The sequence below is a fragment of the Crocodylus siamensis genome, chromosome 4 (genome assembly GCF_052110815.1).
Source record: "Crocodylus siamensis isolate JL-2025a chromosome 4, ASM5211081v1, whole genome shotgun sequence".
NCBI classification, from domain to species: domain Eukaryota; kingdom Metazoa; phylum Chordata; order Crocodylia; family Crocodylidae; genus Crocodylus; species Crocodylus siamensis.
Window position 1 is genome coordinate 99,871,160 of NC_143398.1, and position 15,948 is coordinate 99,887,107.

General features: G+C 44.1%; 1 protein-coding gene across 1 annotated transcript in view; it reads left to right on the forward strand.

The window, feature by feature from the left end:
• The window catches only part of SYN3 (synapsin III), a 308,303-nt gene that overhangs the window by 44,029 nt on the left and 248,326 nt on the right, over positions 1–15,948 (forward strand). Inside the window, exon 3 of the mRNA XM_090041085.1 lies at positions 10,550–10,607. Within this exon, the coding sequence (XP_089897211.1) occupies positions 10,550–10,607 (58 nt within the window). The remainder of the gene's footprint in view (positions 1–10,549; positions 10,608–15,948) is intronic.

Below are 15,948 nucleotides of genomic sequence, written 5' to 3' on the forward strand. Positions count from 1 at the left end.
TTTTCTTTAGGAGTGACCTTCTCCCATCCTACATTGTGGAACTCTTGGTGCCTCATCCAAGTAGGTCTCTCTTGAATAAAAGGTCTTTCTTTCAGTTTTTCATCATCCTGCATTCCCAAAGTAAATGAAAGGTTTTTCACAAAAAAAAAAAATTCTCCCCTCACCACATCCATCTTCAAAATCCCACATCAAGTATATATTCACCCTAAAGAAAGCCTTCTAACCCATGACGGGAAGAAGAGAAAAAGGCTGCATGAAGGCCATTGGGGAACATCAGATTTAGTTTATTTGGGGTGCACTTACACTCTATAGTGAATATACAAGACAAGCCCCTTTGAGAGAGGACCATTCTGCTTTTCAGGGATAGCTGTTAAATTCATTCCCTTTGATCACTATGGGTGTCTATACACATGTTCTGGGATTTGTGGGGGGCAGTTTAATTAAGAACAACTCTCAGAGCTTTAATTAAACTGCCTGCAGCATCACATGTATTCAGTGTTCAATGAGCTTTAAGTGCCCCTGTCACTTCGAAACACAGAGGTGCTGGATACACATGATGCGGAGGCTGGTGGAGGACACTAATTAGCACACTCCAGGAGACCCGCAGCAGACTAGATTAATCAAATCTGCTCTGATGTGTGCTAATTTAGCATGCGCCAGAGCAGAAGTCCATCACCTGTGTAGGTTCCCTATGATCCCAAAAAGACAAACATACCAATGGTGTTATATTCCACTGTACAAGGAGGGATGGTCTTGTGGGCAACCCCTGTTGAACTGGGACATGAAAAGTCTATTCCCACTGATTCCTTTTGGACAAGTCAGTTAAACACTTTGGGCATTTTTACACGTGCAAGTGCTGCAGCTCCGGGTGCTTTGAAAAGCACCTGGCACTGCATTGCTTGTAGTTTTATAAGCAGTGAAATGCATGTCAGCACTGAGAAAATGGTGGTGGCGCGCTTTTGAACTAAAACACATAGATGTTTTAGTTCAAAAGTGCATCGTCACCATATTCTGCACACTAATGCGCATTTTGTTGCTTATACAACTTCATGCAGCGCAGTGCAGAATGCATCAGCTCACGTGTGAAGCAGACTCAATTAATCGAGTCTCCTCCAAAGTGGCAGATCTCTGATGCATTGCGGGACAAAAAGCTACGTGTATAAATGCCACAATGCCTCTATTCCTCATCTGTAAAATGGAATAATTCCTACTCTTTCCCAATCGCCTCATTGGTTCAAACTGTCAGCTTTCTGAGACTGAAGTAATTTCTTACTATGTATTTGTGTAGTTCATAACATACCATATTTACATGAATATAAGATTACCCTCAATAAGTAAATCCTATATATGGAAAATGTAGAAATTTGTTGTTTTTTTCCAGGTATAGAATCTAATTATTGGAGGTTTGTCTTGAATACAGCAGGGAAAATAAATTTGGGGTATCAGAAAGATCCCTTGCCTTCTGCACCCCTGCTCTTGCCCCACACTGCAGCTTCTTTCCTCATTACTGTCAGAACCTGGTCTTTTTTAAACTGCTGCAAGTTTTTGCATAGGTATTCCATAAACACACTTTTTAAGAAGTACATTTATACCTAAATATATAGTAAAAACTATGCAAAATATTAATCCAAAGCCAACAGGGTTCATGATTTACCATATAGTTCATTGGGCTGGGTCTGAGCAGAGTCAACAGTGTTGCAAGCCATGGTGACCCCAGTATGATTTGGAATTGATCTGGCTAATTGAACCTGGAACATGAAATACATTATTTAAAAAAAAAAAAGGGTAGCTTCTCATCAGTATGTTTGCCCAACGTGGGCCATGTGTTATATAGTCATGCCCAGTGTTGGCTGCTTTTAACCAACTTCATTACTGAGCACAAGCTGCTTTTGGCACCAGTTTAATGATTGGCAATATATTTAATGAGGCTTCTTTGTATGCAAATAAAAGATGAGGGATTTTTTTCACGGTGGTGATTTTGCTTTTGTGATTGGTGATTTTGGTTAGGGCCCCTAGGGCAGTGGTTCCCAAACTTTTCCTTAGCATGACCTCATTTATGACCCCATTTCCTCAGCATGGCCCCTGCCTCCCAAACCACAGACCCCTGCATCCACCAGATACTCCTTACTCCCCATCCACAGCCCCCTGGCTCTGCCAGTGCCCTTCACTGCCTACCCATAGCTCCCAGCCCTGCTGGTGACCCTCAATCACAACCTGCAGCCTCCTGCCCCCACCCCAGCTTTGCTGGAGGGGGCCCTCAGCTGCCAGGGCTATGGGACCAGGGCCAGGGCCCACAGCCTCCTTGGCCCTCCCCAGCAGTGCCCAAACCCCGGCTGCAGCCCACAGGAGGCAGCCCCTGCTGCAGCTGGAGTGGAGTGCTGAGCCCGACTCCCCCCACCATTCCCCTCTGCCTGTAGGCAGCATGGCCAGAGCAGAGCTTGTGGGTGGGGAGGATGTGGTCTGCCCGCTGTGGGCACTGGGCTCCCCATCTTACTGCCTTCCCTTTGGGGCCTCCATGACCCAGCAGATGAAACTCCAGTGTGGGAGGGCGGGGAAACTCGGCGCCACTACTGGGAGCCCAGTGCCAGCCACGCTCCCATTGTAAGGTGTCCCTACCTACCCAGCAGCGGTGGTGGTGCAGAGCTGTGTCCCCCATTGCTTCCAGGTGGGCAGAGGGCACCTTGCTTTGGTGGTGCAGCTGACATGGAGCTCCCACCAGAGGCACTGAACCTGCCTGCCCTGCTCTGCTGTGGTGGCCCATGGTGGGGGGAAGTAGGGTGGGGAGCCCTGAGCCTGCAGCAAGCAGCCCGATTCCAACCCCACCCAACTCACAAGTCTAGGGGGCACATCCCCCCCCATGCCTCTTTCCTCAGGAATGCGCAGTGTCATTTTTTATCATTGTAACTCCAAGTGGGGTTGCAACCCCAAGATTGGGAAGCGCTGCCCCAGGGTCTACTGCATTATTAATGGATGCATCCAGTGCCTCAAAGATATGCAACCGTTTCTAGACTGCACCATACCTATAAAATAGATCTCAGGGCACTTACTCATGGAGTAGCTGTTTGCACTTTTTCCCTGATGACTGTTTGTGATCAATATTTGTCCAACTTGGGAATCCTTACTCGCTGTAGTGGGGAATTTGTAAACATGGAAAAAAGTGAGGTGGGGGAAGAGGGTGGTCCAGGGAAGCCTCACTCATTTTCATCCATTAAAAAAGCAAACCAAAAAAATGTATCCTCTCTACAAACACCCTTGCTCCCTTTATATAATAATGGGAGCTAGAGGGGTGTCTGGGCATTCCGTAGCCTACTTGCTAGTATCCTGGAAACTGTCTTCTTTTTTCCAGTCTCAACCCCTTTTATGGAGGAGACAATACGGACATACAGTGAGTGCCTTGTGCATCGCCCGGGCCCCCGGGCCCTTTGACACAAGGAATTCTTTGAGTGGCTAACCTTGTTCCGTGAGGTCCACCATCCTCCAATCAAGAGAGATGCAGCCTGGCATTTTCTGGGTTGATTTTGGAGGAAATTACATGCTTTTTTTCCCAAAAGGGAGATTAAAAAAAAAAAATTATTTAGATGTAAAAGAGAGAAATTGGGTGATTCCATAATTAATCCTTTCATCTTTTGTTTTATTCACTTACTTCTTTTCTTCTCTTTTTCTTTCCTTTTTCCTTCCATTCTTCTCCTTCCTTTCCATAGGGATATCTTGTCTTACATTGTCTTTAGTTATTTGTTCAGGGCTCCATTGCAGCTTAGAAGTGTGGGATGAAGAATGAAGCCTTGAAGCTCTTGTAATAAGAAATGGAAACCTAATAAAAACTAGTTTGTTGGCTGGGATGATGTTAGATTCTTGATCCAAAGCCTACTGATATTAATGGAAAGACTCCCAGGAATTTGCTGATATAACATGGTGATTGATGCCCGTGCCTATGTCCCACATGATTTCTATTTTATGAGGCTTGGAACCCCACCCCTCCCCCATTTTGACTTGATACATGTCTAGGGAACAAATATCCAGACTGCTCTTCAAAGGTCCCTCGTAGGTCACAGCATTCATCTAGTACAATGGTCTTGTATATGCCTGTATTCATTCAGATAGCCATGGGATTGAGACTCTGGATTAATACTTCTCTTCTGCCTCACCAGCCTTTAATCTGGTCATCTGAAGGGTCTGCACCACTAATTCATTCAGGAGTTTATTAGAAAATGTAACCAGCACAGACTTAAGTTCATGGTCAAGAAAGCAAAATAAATACAATGGTTTGGGATTCTCTTTACATTTTTAGGTAAGAAATAATGATTTTGGAATGAAAGGACAATGCCAGGAAAGTCTTTTACAACGCCATTCCTACCTGGTAATGAATCCGCATGGGCTGCTGTCTTTTTGCCTCAAACCTTTGAGTCTCCAAGAAATGCAGCCAGTAATACAGCACTGATTCTATTGTCTTTGGGCTACCACTGGAGTGTGGTGAACCCCCAGAAGCACTCATTTCCAGGCACACTGCAAGAGATCTTAATGTTATTTCATATAGTAATGCCATTCATACCTCTTGTAAGCTGCCTTCAGGTATGTTTCTGTAATCTCTCCTTGGAAAATATTTCATAGAACAGACATTTTACAAGATGCCCTGAAGAAGCCCCATGAACTACGACATCCTCTCCTGTACAAAACGGGGCGTACGTACCCTTTCAAGTCAGCTAACAGACTCATGGAAACAGATTTAAGGTTTAGAATCACTGTTTCCTCCTCGCCCTGTAACACGTTTCTTCCTGCTGTCTTGTCTTTCATGAGCAGGCATCTGGACATTGCCACCTATGGTTCAGGAAGATTTCAGGGCACGTGATAAACCTGGCATTTGGCAACGTGGATTGTATTAAGGAATCCACATTGCCCAATTTCTGACATTTCACCTGTCTAACATTTCACTTGAGCAAAAGTCTCTCTAAGGTCCTCTTTAGGTGACCTTTTGCAGCTAGACATATCGGGCACAGACAGAAGTGACAATTTTTGCCCAATCTGGCCCCTGAAAATGCTCTACAACTGTGACCAACCAGAAGTGCATGGCTGCAGAGCACTTCAAAAGGGCCTGATCCTGTGAAAATTCAACCCTTGTTGCACGAGGGTTCAGATGAAGATGCTCCAAAGCAGAGTGGCTTCAGTAACTTCTGTCTGTGCCACCTTCTCAGTCCTAGCACTGTTTTCAGAATTGGAGTGGGGAAAGGGACGGGAGGGAATTTTGATCTGGGGCTTTTTCAGTCAGTGCTGGAGGGTGGGGTAGGTGGATTGGAGCCCCTCCCTCAAGTGGAGGGAGCCCCCCCACTCCAATCCACCCTCCCACCCTTCAGCATTAGCTGGGGAACCCCCAGAGGGAGTTCCCTCTGCTCCTTTTCCCCCTCCCATTCTGAAAACAGTGCTGGGCCTAGGAGGGAGGAAGGGCATTGCTCAGGGAAACCAGCTGCATGCTGGCAGGCAGCAGCTGGATTTTTCACCCCCCCCCACCTCAACAGCAAACCTCTGTTCAGTTGATGGGATTATTGTAACTCATGATGCTTCCTGAGAAGTGTCATGAGTTACAGTGGGGAGCTGCACTTCTGTCTGCACCTATCAAGTGCCTTGGTGTCTCTGGAGCACTTGATTTCTGTGGTTGATACTGCAGTTCTTAGTGGCTGCTGCTTTCCACCATAAAAAGCAGCATAAAAAGAGAAGACAGACCTTAAGAGTGAGACTACAAGCTGTAGAGGGGAAGTCCTTTCCTGGATTCCTTTTGGAGCATATTGACTGGTTGAGGAGATGAATGCTTAATGTACCTTTACTTTTATTTTCATATAAACCCCAAAGTAACCAGGCAACTTTAAACATGTATTGGACATTCATGACCACAAGGAAATCAGCAGTTGGTCATTATCAATGGCTGATCCATGCTGCCACATTGCTCAGGAAAAAACTTTATGCCTGTGTACGCTGGAGAGTTGGTCCCATTCTTGTACCATGATCAGCGTTCCCTCTAAGCTCCATGGCAGCAGGCGCGCTCATGTTGCACTGCCAGGCGGTGCGCCTCTGCAGCTGTGCACGCCCCATGGCTTAGAGGGAACGCTGACCATGATCACACTCTGCTTCAGATTCAGAGAGGCTAGCACAAACGTGTCACAGGACAAATAACTTGTAGCCCCTGGGAAACTCCTCTAGGCCACCTCTCCTTGGCAAAGGGAGGCTCTCCATGGTTGCCCTGGCAATTCTGAATCCTTGCCACAATGCAGCAGGGGCATGACTTAGTCTTAGGCAGCTCAGAACTCTGTTCTAAGCTGGCACTGAGAGTCATCCGACTTTCTGCAAGCCCTGAATCAGGTAGTAAACTGCCTCTGAGGACCTGTGCCAGCACAGGGACAAATTTAGCCCTAACTGTTCAGGCAGCTGAGAGCTGTGTTGACAGTCCTGTGTGAGCAGGCTCCTTGGAGATTGCTTTCGTAGATTTACTCAGATAAAAGACTCACAAGAACATAGAGGCATGAGTACTATACAGCAGCTTCTAGTGAAATGCGCTCTACGTGTACTGTACTGAAATCAGGGAGCTGCTCAGAACTCTCAGGCCTTTCGTTCCTGTCCGCATGAAGGACGTGCTGTGTATCTGACTGGGGAAAAAGCACCTGCTTCCTCCAGGCACAGTCACTGGGGGGTGCTTCAGCTTTTCCCAGTGGCTCTGAAAAATGAGCTTCTAAAGCAACTTCCTAAGGGGAGGTGTTTGAGGTTTTTAACATGAGAATCTCATCTTTGACTCTTTAATCGCACAAGGACTGAAGAAGAAATGAGCATTTATGTATTTTCAGTGACCTCCTACCCAGACAATGCACTGCTTTCCACAACATTGCAGCGTGCTAATCACAAAGAATGATGCATTAAGGGGATTTCTTTTAAAGCAGAGGGCATGCACTGCAGTATTTGTTACAGCGCTTCCTTTCCTGCTGCTAGCAGTGCTGCATTTCACTGTTTCTTAGCACCCGAGGGTTTGTTTTGCTAGCTTGGATATACAGTTCTTTCTATCCAAACTATCTGTTTACATACTAATTTTCTGAGATCACAGAAATAGCATCAACCAGCCTAAACCCTATGCAGCCAAACAGAATGCAGCAGTGTTGCTAGCTGAATTTTGCATGCTTCACGATGAGAGGCAAGCCAGTCAAACCAGTGGTCATTGCTGTGCACTGCTGTGGGGTAAGGAGGAGTTGGCTTGGATAGTTGCCAGCTTGACCTCTCCAGACAATGTAGTGGAAGTAGCCTGCACAGTCTGGGGCAATGGAAGAGCCTTTGCATTTTTTTTTTTTAAAGTGGCTTCATTGGATAGTCAAGACATGGCTTTGCTCAGCCTAGCTCTGTGGTTGGTCTTATGGGTTCAGTCCCTGGCTGTGTCACAGACTGCCTGTGTGGCTGGATAACCCTCCGCTGTCACACTTATGACCAGATTTCAAAAGAGCTCAGCATTTAGTAGCTCCTGTTGTTCTCAATGGAACATGGATAATGATCATGTGTTGTAAAAATCTGGCTTTTAATCTCTGTCAGATAAGGGCTACCATCCTTTCTCCCCAACCCTTTGTCTTAGGTCTTTGGGAAGAGGCCATTTCATAATATGTGCAATATCTAGAAAAAGGAGGCCGTGAATGTAAATGTGCCCTCAAGACACTATTGCAGTATAACTATTATTAATTCCCACTTGACTGAGATTTCAGAGGCTCGAGGGTAAGACAAGTTGCTCTCACTTTAGTATGATAGCATCTTTTTTATACAAGGGCCCGGAAAATACCAGCTGTAAATTAAAAATGCCATTCAATAGATTTCTGAGATGATTTGGCAAGAGGTGTTTCATTCTTACCCTTTGCAATGTCAAAATGATGGGCTGAACAAAATATTTGGCTCTGAATTATTTAACACCTGTAGTCTTCAGAGACCTTTAGAAACAGGGTAGTTCTCCTGGGTCTGCCTTTGAAAGAAAATGATATATTGTCTAGTTAAAAAACGTGACCTAGACATTGGAATATGCCAGGCCATGTGGAAATAGTGTCTAGAAACAAAGGTCTCACTGTATCTTGATTAAGATGCCTTCATCCTATGCTATGAATCCTTAAGATGGAGGTGCCTCCTATATTATCTGAAAACAAAGTAATATTGTTCCAACCAGGGAGAGGTTTTCACTGTATGGAAACTAATTTCCTGGACTAAGCTTCATCACTCTGTACTGGGTAGAAGACTTTGTGGTTGATCACACTTCATTGCCAGTTGAAACAAAGCATTGCCAAGGAGTTAAGTCAGCTGGACATGGCAGTGGAGAGGTCAGAGGAGGGAGGAAGTATTTTTGGTAAAATGTTGGATAAGGAGTATGCACTGTGATCCTGCTAGGAATAAAATTGTAAAGTTGTACAATTGCTCACTATACGTCAAACTTCATGCTATTTCCTATGGCTTCATCTAACATGGATGTTGGTTTCTGAAAAATTGCTAATTCCAGCAATATTCATTTTACTTAAAAATGAGTACTATTGCTAGGGCCAGGAGCAGAGCAAACTAATTAAGTATGCTTACTGTACCCATTATGAAAGGGGTTGAATCTGTTTTGTCTGATTTTTTTTGATTTTTTTTTTTCTTTTCTTTTTTTCCCTATACAATTGTCATTAGCCCAAGGAGGTTCACAGATAGCTAAAACCCTGTATTTTGCTTTGGGTTGGAATTGTTAAAGTCTGCTAGGTTGGTCCCACTTGGCTAACTTATGCCACACGGACTTCTGTTCATAGTTATGATAAACAGAATGCAGATTGTTAGGTTATCTGAGGAAGGGGGCCTGATATCATCCTTGAATACTCAATTCAGAGCTGGTCAGAAAACTTTTCACATTTTAAGGGTATTTTTTAAACAAAATGAAAGCTTTTACAACCCTAGTTTTTGTTTGGGGAGTGCCTTTTGAGGGAGGGACAGGACAAGGACAGGCAGTTGTTCTTACTTTCTGCCCTCTGCCTTTTTTCCCCCACTAGAACAATGGTGTTCAACCTCCAACCTACAAGCCAAACCTAGCCCACAGAAGCCATATCATCTGGCTCAAAGGGCTCCAAATGGGTCTGGAAATGTGATAGTTGGGAGTGGTGGCAGTTGTAAGTACCGCCACTCCCTGACTGTCAAATTTCCAATTCCTTTGGGCCAGATTACGTGGCCTTGTACATGGGGCAGGGCCCTCAAGCACTGGACTGGGCCAACAGCCCAGATCTGACCCATGGACTGATCCTGGCCTAACTCATCTGGCCCATGGGGCTGAAAGGTTGGGGACTACTGCAATAGAACAAGAAAGGGGCAGAGTAAAATGGGTGGGCAAGCATTGTCAAAGGTGGTGGTTGGGGAGGAACTGCTTTTCCTCCACCCTTTCTTTCTATCGTAAGTTTTACCAGTTGGAAATGAAAGTGCTGAAAGGGTTATTGTCTCTCTGAGAATTACAGTGTGGTTTCAAACGGGCAATAGTGGGGAGAACCGTTTCTCTTGAGATGCCAAGCTACAACATGGGAATGGTTTTCTATTTAGATGATTTTGAGAACAATTTTAAGAATAATTTAAAATCAGTATTTTTCTATGGGGAAAAAAATATGTTGATACAACTTATTTCCTCATGTGGGGGTGGGGAATGTTTAGTTGGAAATTACCCATTCTGTTCTAACCAGAGCACAAAAACAAACCCCTGAAAAACCAAACCCTGAATAGAAGGTTTTATGCAGCATGTGCCTGTCCTGTACTTGGTGTAGCAGCAGTATCAGTCCTTCCGTTTTATGAGCAGGAGCATCCTTCCACTTCCCACCATGGTGCACTGAAATTCTGGTGGCTAATAGCAGAGATACGATGACTTTCTGATGCAAATGTAGTTTACCAATGTTGAAGAAGAAAGCCGTTCTTAACTGACATAGTGAGCATATGTGTACTGCTGTTAAATTAATAGCAGAAAGCCAAGCAAAATGACTTTGGAAAAATTTCTCAGACAAACTGTAAAGAGAAGCAGAGGAAGAGAGGAAAGAAGGCTTGCTTACTGTTTTAATTAAGATGATAAGGTTCCTTGTTCAGTATTGGAAGAAAACTAATTTGTTGTTTTGTGGCAGCTTTGCTGCCTTCTCTCTTGCAACTTTGTACTCAGGATAGAGAGTCCATAATTGGACTCAATGAAGGCTTCACCAGTGGTCAAAACTATTGCAGTGTAAGGTGCTGAAATATTATGTTTTTTAACTCCGGGGGGGGGGGAGCTACAAGCCTTAAAGGGAACTTCTGATATGGTTTTCATTTGGTCTGGCAGGTTTCTCTTAGAGAAGAGAAAGTCAAGGGGAAATGGGAATTACGAACACATGTTGTAAACTGGCTGGAAATCCTTTAACACAAAAGGAAACAAAGCAGCAAAACAATATTTGATGAGTTGACTTTCTTCCCCACCCAGTCCCCGCCCCTTCCCTCCCTCCAAAAAGCAACAAGAACAAACAAAACAAATCCAAAGTTTCTTTAACTATATCCACCTCTCTCCCTTCCTCTGCAGGGCCAAATATTTCCAGGGGAAGAAGGTGAATGGAGATTTTGAGATCCGAGTGGAACAGGTCAGTGGTCCTTGATGCCCTCTGTAGAAAGGGCTCAGATATGTGGTTGACACCCTGTACATGCAAATGTTTCTGGGCATCAAACAGGATGAGAGGAAAGGAGGAGGAATTTCAAACCCTGTCCGTTTCTCAGAACTATAGAAGCCAAGGATGAAAATAGCCTATTGAGCCACCCAGTCCTTCTTCCTGCCCTGCCGTCTTCTACTTTTGAGTTAAGTTTTAAAGATTTCCCGTGGCAAGAATTTCTCTACTTCCCTACTAAGGATTCCCTGTGGTCTAATATGCGCCTGCCAGGGAGTCTTGAAATGGAGCCCTGTAACAAGTTGGCATCCTGGGGCCAGTCTGATCGCTGGCCCACATACTTGTCTCAGGGCTAACAGCCCACCTGCCTCGCCTGCCATGCCTTTGACTAATTGGAAGTTATTACGCAGGTGGGAGGCTGCCCATTTACTTGCCCTGATGCCAAGGGCCTATGCATGGCTCCGAACCTCCCCTTATACCATGTCCCATGCCTCATAGATGGCATCCATGGCCTAACACCCAGTCTAAGCTTGTTTGGCCTAACACTTGGCCTATAATTCACTGCCCTCACATTAGGACCCACGCTCCTGTGCTCTCACACTGGGTTCGCAATCCCTGTGCGCTCACACTGGGGTCCCAGCCCCTCGCTATCTTCAGGCTCCCTGCTCAGCTTGGGAACCTCTTGGTCCCTTCATACCCTTGCCTCAGGAGCTTCACACCCATCTTCTTCATGGGCTCAGGGCCCCACCTCCTGTGAAGCCTCACACCTGGCTCCTTTACACGCCTCAGGACTTGCTGTGAGCCTAGGCCCTTGCTTTGTTCTTAGGGTCTGCTCATGTAGTCTTTCCCCTCCACAGGATAACCCGCAAGGCAGCAGGGGCTGAGGGTTTCTGGTGCCCCATACTTGCCCTTCACTGGGGAGGCATAAGTGTGGCATTTCCTGAGGACTGCCCTGCCACCAGCAATCCCACCCCACTATCCAGCCCCAGCAGGGTGTAGTTTTAGGTCATGCCCCAGAACTAGGAGCCTCCAGCCATCCCCATAGTTCTTGCCCTGTACCTCCAAGATGTTCTGAGCAGCAGCTCCATCCGGGCAGTGTTCTCTCTCTGGCTGCTTGCAGCAAACTTCTGGCTCCACAGATCATTGCCTGCTTTTATCACCAGCAGGTGGGCCCTGCTCCCAATCAGGCGGTTGTGCCCGATTGGAAGTGCAGCTACCTGCAGGCTGCTCTGCTGCTCCCATACCCCTGTGCTCTGTTACAAGTCCCAGTCTTGGTTGAGTGCCCCAGTCCCATCTGTGGTAGTAAGCTCAGTGCTACCCTGAGTACAGATAATAAATAGAAGGAATAATTTTTCCAAACAATGACAAATGAAGCAAAATGGAGAAGTTGAGAGGTAGACAGTACAAAAGAGCTTCAGTCCTGCAGAAATAAGGGCCATAAAACTATCTAAATGGGTTGATAAAGCCAATTAATATAATTTAAGTAACTAGGTATTTCCAGGATTTCCAAAGTTTAGGATTATTTTTAAATGCAGAAGTTTTAAACTTGTATCTAAAACCTCTCCCATGGACACACTGAGCTCAGAGACTTTATGTGGTTGCATATGAGAAACCATCTTTGTGTGTGAGACCGTGTCATTAGTATGAAACACTAGAGGACAGTTTTCTGCACCAGTGATATGCTGAATAACTTATGTTACCAATGCTATGATATTATGACTGCTGCTTCTTGTTATTATACTGATGCCATAGTTCTTGGTACCAGTCATCAATAGTAGTAATCCCCAGCTTCACTTCCCAAACTTAAGGCTTTCTTCTGAATTCCACTTCCGGTCCTGTTTCTAAAAATTAACTCACATATAGATCTTCTTTTTCTACAAAAATGTTATTTCTCCTACCCCCTAAATCATTCCCTTTATTTTCCCACATTAACCCATCTTGCCCCTCAGTTTCTGCATCCTCCCCTCCTCCTTTCCCATTCCTTCTCCTACACAAATATATATAATTTCCTAAAAGGCAAGTTGGCTCCACTGGTACTGGACAGTCCACACGCAGAAATGGAGTCCCATGATTTCCATATTTCCCACGTGAACAAATTGAGAGCAGTAACTATCTGGGGACTTGTCACCATTTCCAGGAACCACCCTGAGTCTTTTTTACTTCATCTCTTGAAAATCCTTATTTGGGCTGTGTGTTCAAGTTTTGGTGCAAGAACAACAGATATCAAGAAATAGTGTGGGGCTGTCACTATGAACACCATTGCAAGCTAGCATTGCTTTCCCTGCAAGTTACCTCACTGTAACCCCTTTCAAATAACAAATGTAACAGCAGCAGCATTACTCAGAAATAAATTTTTCTGGTCAAGAGGAAGGTCCCAGAACAGAGAACAAGCTGCTTTTTCTTCCGTATCTGGAAATTAAGCCCTAGTATAAAAGGCTGTGAGCTATTCCCTGCTTCATTGGCCCTTGAACTCAGAAGCTATCACCAGTTTCCCTAGTTAGATTGTTGTCTAGTGAGGGAACTATAGAAGTGGCATTGTTTTTAGGCAGTCCTTGAATGTGACCTCAGGCCATTTTGCATATCAGTAAGGCCAAGAGAGGGGCACTTATCCGTTCAGACTCTACACTCTGTGTACTTTTGTCTCTACTCATCCCTTCTGGAATCCAGTGTTTCTCACTGCTGCTTTTTTTTTTTTTTTTTTTTTTAATTCTTTACTCCCTCCTATAATCATCTCTTGCTTTCCCCCCTCCTCTCTATTCCTTATTTATGACCTTTCAACCAAAAGTATGGTGGGACACTTCTTGGGAGCTTTTCCGATACTAAACACATGAAAGATCTGGATGAAAGAAGAGAAGACTTTTTTGTAGTGCAGCCTAGAAAGCCCACAGGAGTGATATGTATACAAGTAAGACCCAAAACCTTCTCTTCGAAACTAGATCTCTGATACCAGTGCTGTTACAAAATGAGAAAAGTCTGGTAATGAAATGGCATATCAGGTATTCTAGGCATGCTGTAATGATCCTTAACTAGCTGATCTGAGTAAAGATCACAAGATCAAATATTGAGTGTTGTGGCTCTTCTGAAGTCATTTGGACCGTGTTGTGTATTTGTTCACGTGTTATTGGCCAGAACATTTTTTCCAGCTCACCATTGGATCACACTACAAATTTCCACATAGCATTTTGCTGGGCAAAAACTTAGCTGTTCTTAGGAGTAATGCTTTTTTTAATTGCAAAAACAGATTTTACCTGTAGCAGTTAAATCTTTATTTTTTTTTCTAACAGTGGAAAGTGTATAACATAGAAATGTTTAGCACATTTGTAAAATAGTATCAGAAACAAGGCTTTGGGGCATATGATGTAGTTACAGCCATTCTTCTGCAATGTCGAGAAATGGGCTTGAATCTAAGGAAGAGTGTGCCTTGCTCACTGCTCTTTCTCTTTCATCCCCATTTCTGTTAGATCTTTCTTCTTTGTTAACAAGCCCTATTGGCAGCTTTTTGGGAAAAGAGAAAGTACAAACTGATTTTTATGTTAAGTCATTGCATCATTTATTTATAGTGGGGTGAGAGTGTTGAAAACAGAACAGTCGCACACTTTCAACAGCTGAATGTGAGCAATCTAATCTGCTCAAACACCCCTATCAGCGTTGGGAGCTGAGTCTCCTTCTGGGAGGCTGTAGGTCTTTTTGAGCATATACTTGTATGAAAATAGATCACATTCTCAGATTGTTTATTGTGGAAATGAACTACATGACCTCTGCAGCCCCTAGTCCTTCTGTCTTCCCTTCCCCCAGGCCCTTCTCTGTCGACTAAATTTATTCCCACTGGCATGGAGAAAACAGATGTTCCATTCACTGCCTAGTTCTGATGAATACAAGCAGAAGGATGGTGACGGGTACTGAGATGGTGGGTACTCTCCAGTCCTGTCCCATGGCCTCCAGCCTTTCAAATCATGGAGTGATATAAACACACAGATTTCTTCTTTTGTTTTCTTCTCCTCAATGTAATGCCCTAAAATGATTTACTGAATACTTTAATAGGATGTCTAAAATTATACATCTCTGGGCACACCTGTATGCCCTTTATTTATGCCCTCCCAGGAAATAATTATCTTCTTAATTTCTTTTGGAGACTGAATAACTGCAAAGCCAAGATCCTGGAAACTGAGAGAAGAAAGAGAGTATGGTAGAAGTAAATAAAGTGTTGCAAGTAGAAAAGGCGGGGAGGAGAGTGGTCATTTAGAATGCTTAAAAGATCCAAAACCAGTGGGCAAGGTGACAGAGCTCCAGCCTTGGGCCCCACTTGGGTGGTGATACAAAATCACTTTTATGTCTTGGTAGCTGGGGGCATTTATATCTCAAATACATCTGAGGAACTTCAGCAATGCCAGAAACTTATCATATGAGCTGTTCCACTTCCATAATATCCTTCTTCCTTTTAATATTAGTAATATTTATGGATTTGGGCTTTTCCAGTGCAACATCTGCTTCCAAGGACTCCTTTCTCTCTCATCATCTTGGATGGCAGAGCAATTGGTGTGGGAATTCAGCCAATACATTGGAAGTCACTGGCTTTATCTCTGCGTTTTGGATCTCTAGAGCATCTTTCATCCAATGAGACATTTAATACTTTGTTTTAGTGTTTTTAAGTGAATCTAGTCCTGGCATCAGATGCTAACTGGTTCTTACTTGACACAACAAGGCAAAACACAGGCAACAATTATGCAAGCTTCCCCGTCTTACCCCATCAGTGTACTAGTCAGGCCCTAAAACTCTTCTCTTAAAATGGTAAGGGTAATTCAGTCTCCATGGTCACTAGGCTTCCATTCAGCAAAGGATTTAAGCATATGCATACCTGAAAGCACTTGAGTCATCCCATCTCTGTTCAGCAAAACACTTAACTTGGCTTCAATGAAACTTAATCATATGCTTCAAATATAGCTCATGCTTAAGTGCTTTCCTAGCCAGGGCCTTAATCTTTTGCCTTTCTGCAACAGGGGAGGCCATTGTGATTATATTTAGTTATGTATACATTTTTCTGCTAAGAGTCTTTCTGCAATAATGGCATTCAGTCAGAGTTGATCTAACTCACGCTTGCAGGTAAAAGCCTGTTAATCCTATTCCCAGTGTCCTAGACCTAAACCATCTAATCCCTGATGATCTATCTTTCAAAAAAAACAAGACCTCATACTCAGTTATTGCCAATCCCAAACACTCAAAAATAATGAATCTGGCTCCAAACTCCAAAGTTTAGTTTAAAAATAATGAGGTAATACATGTTGGGATCTTTTTGTTTACTTTATCTTTTCTGTTCTTGAGA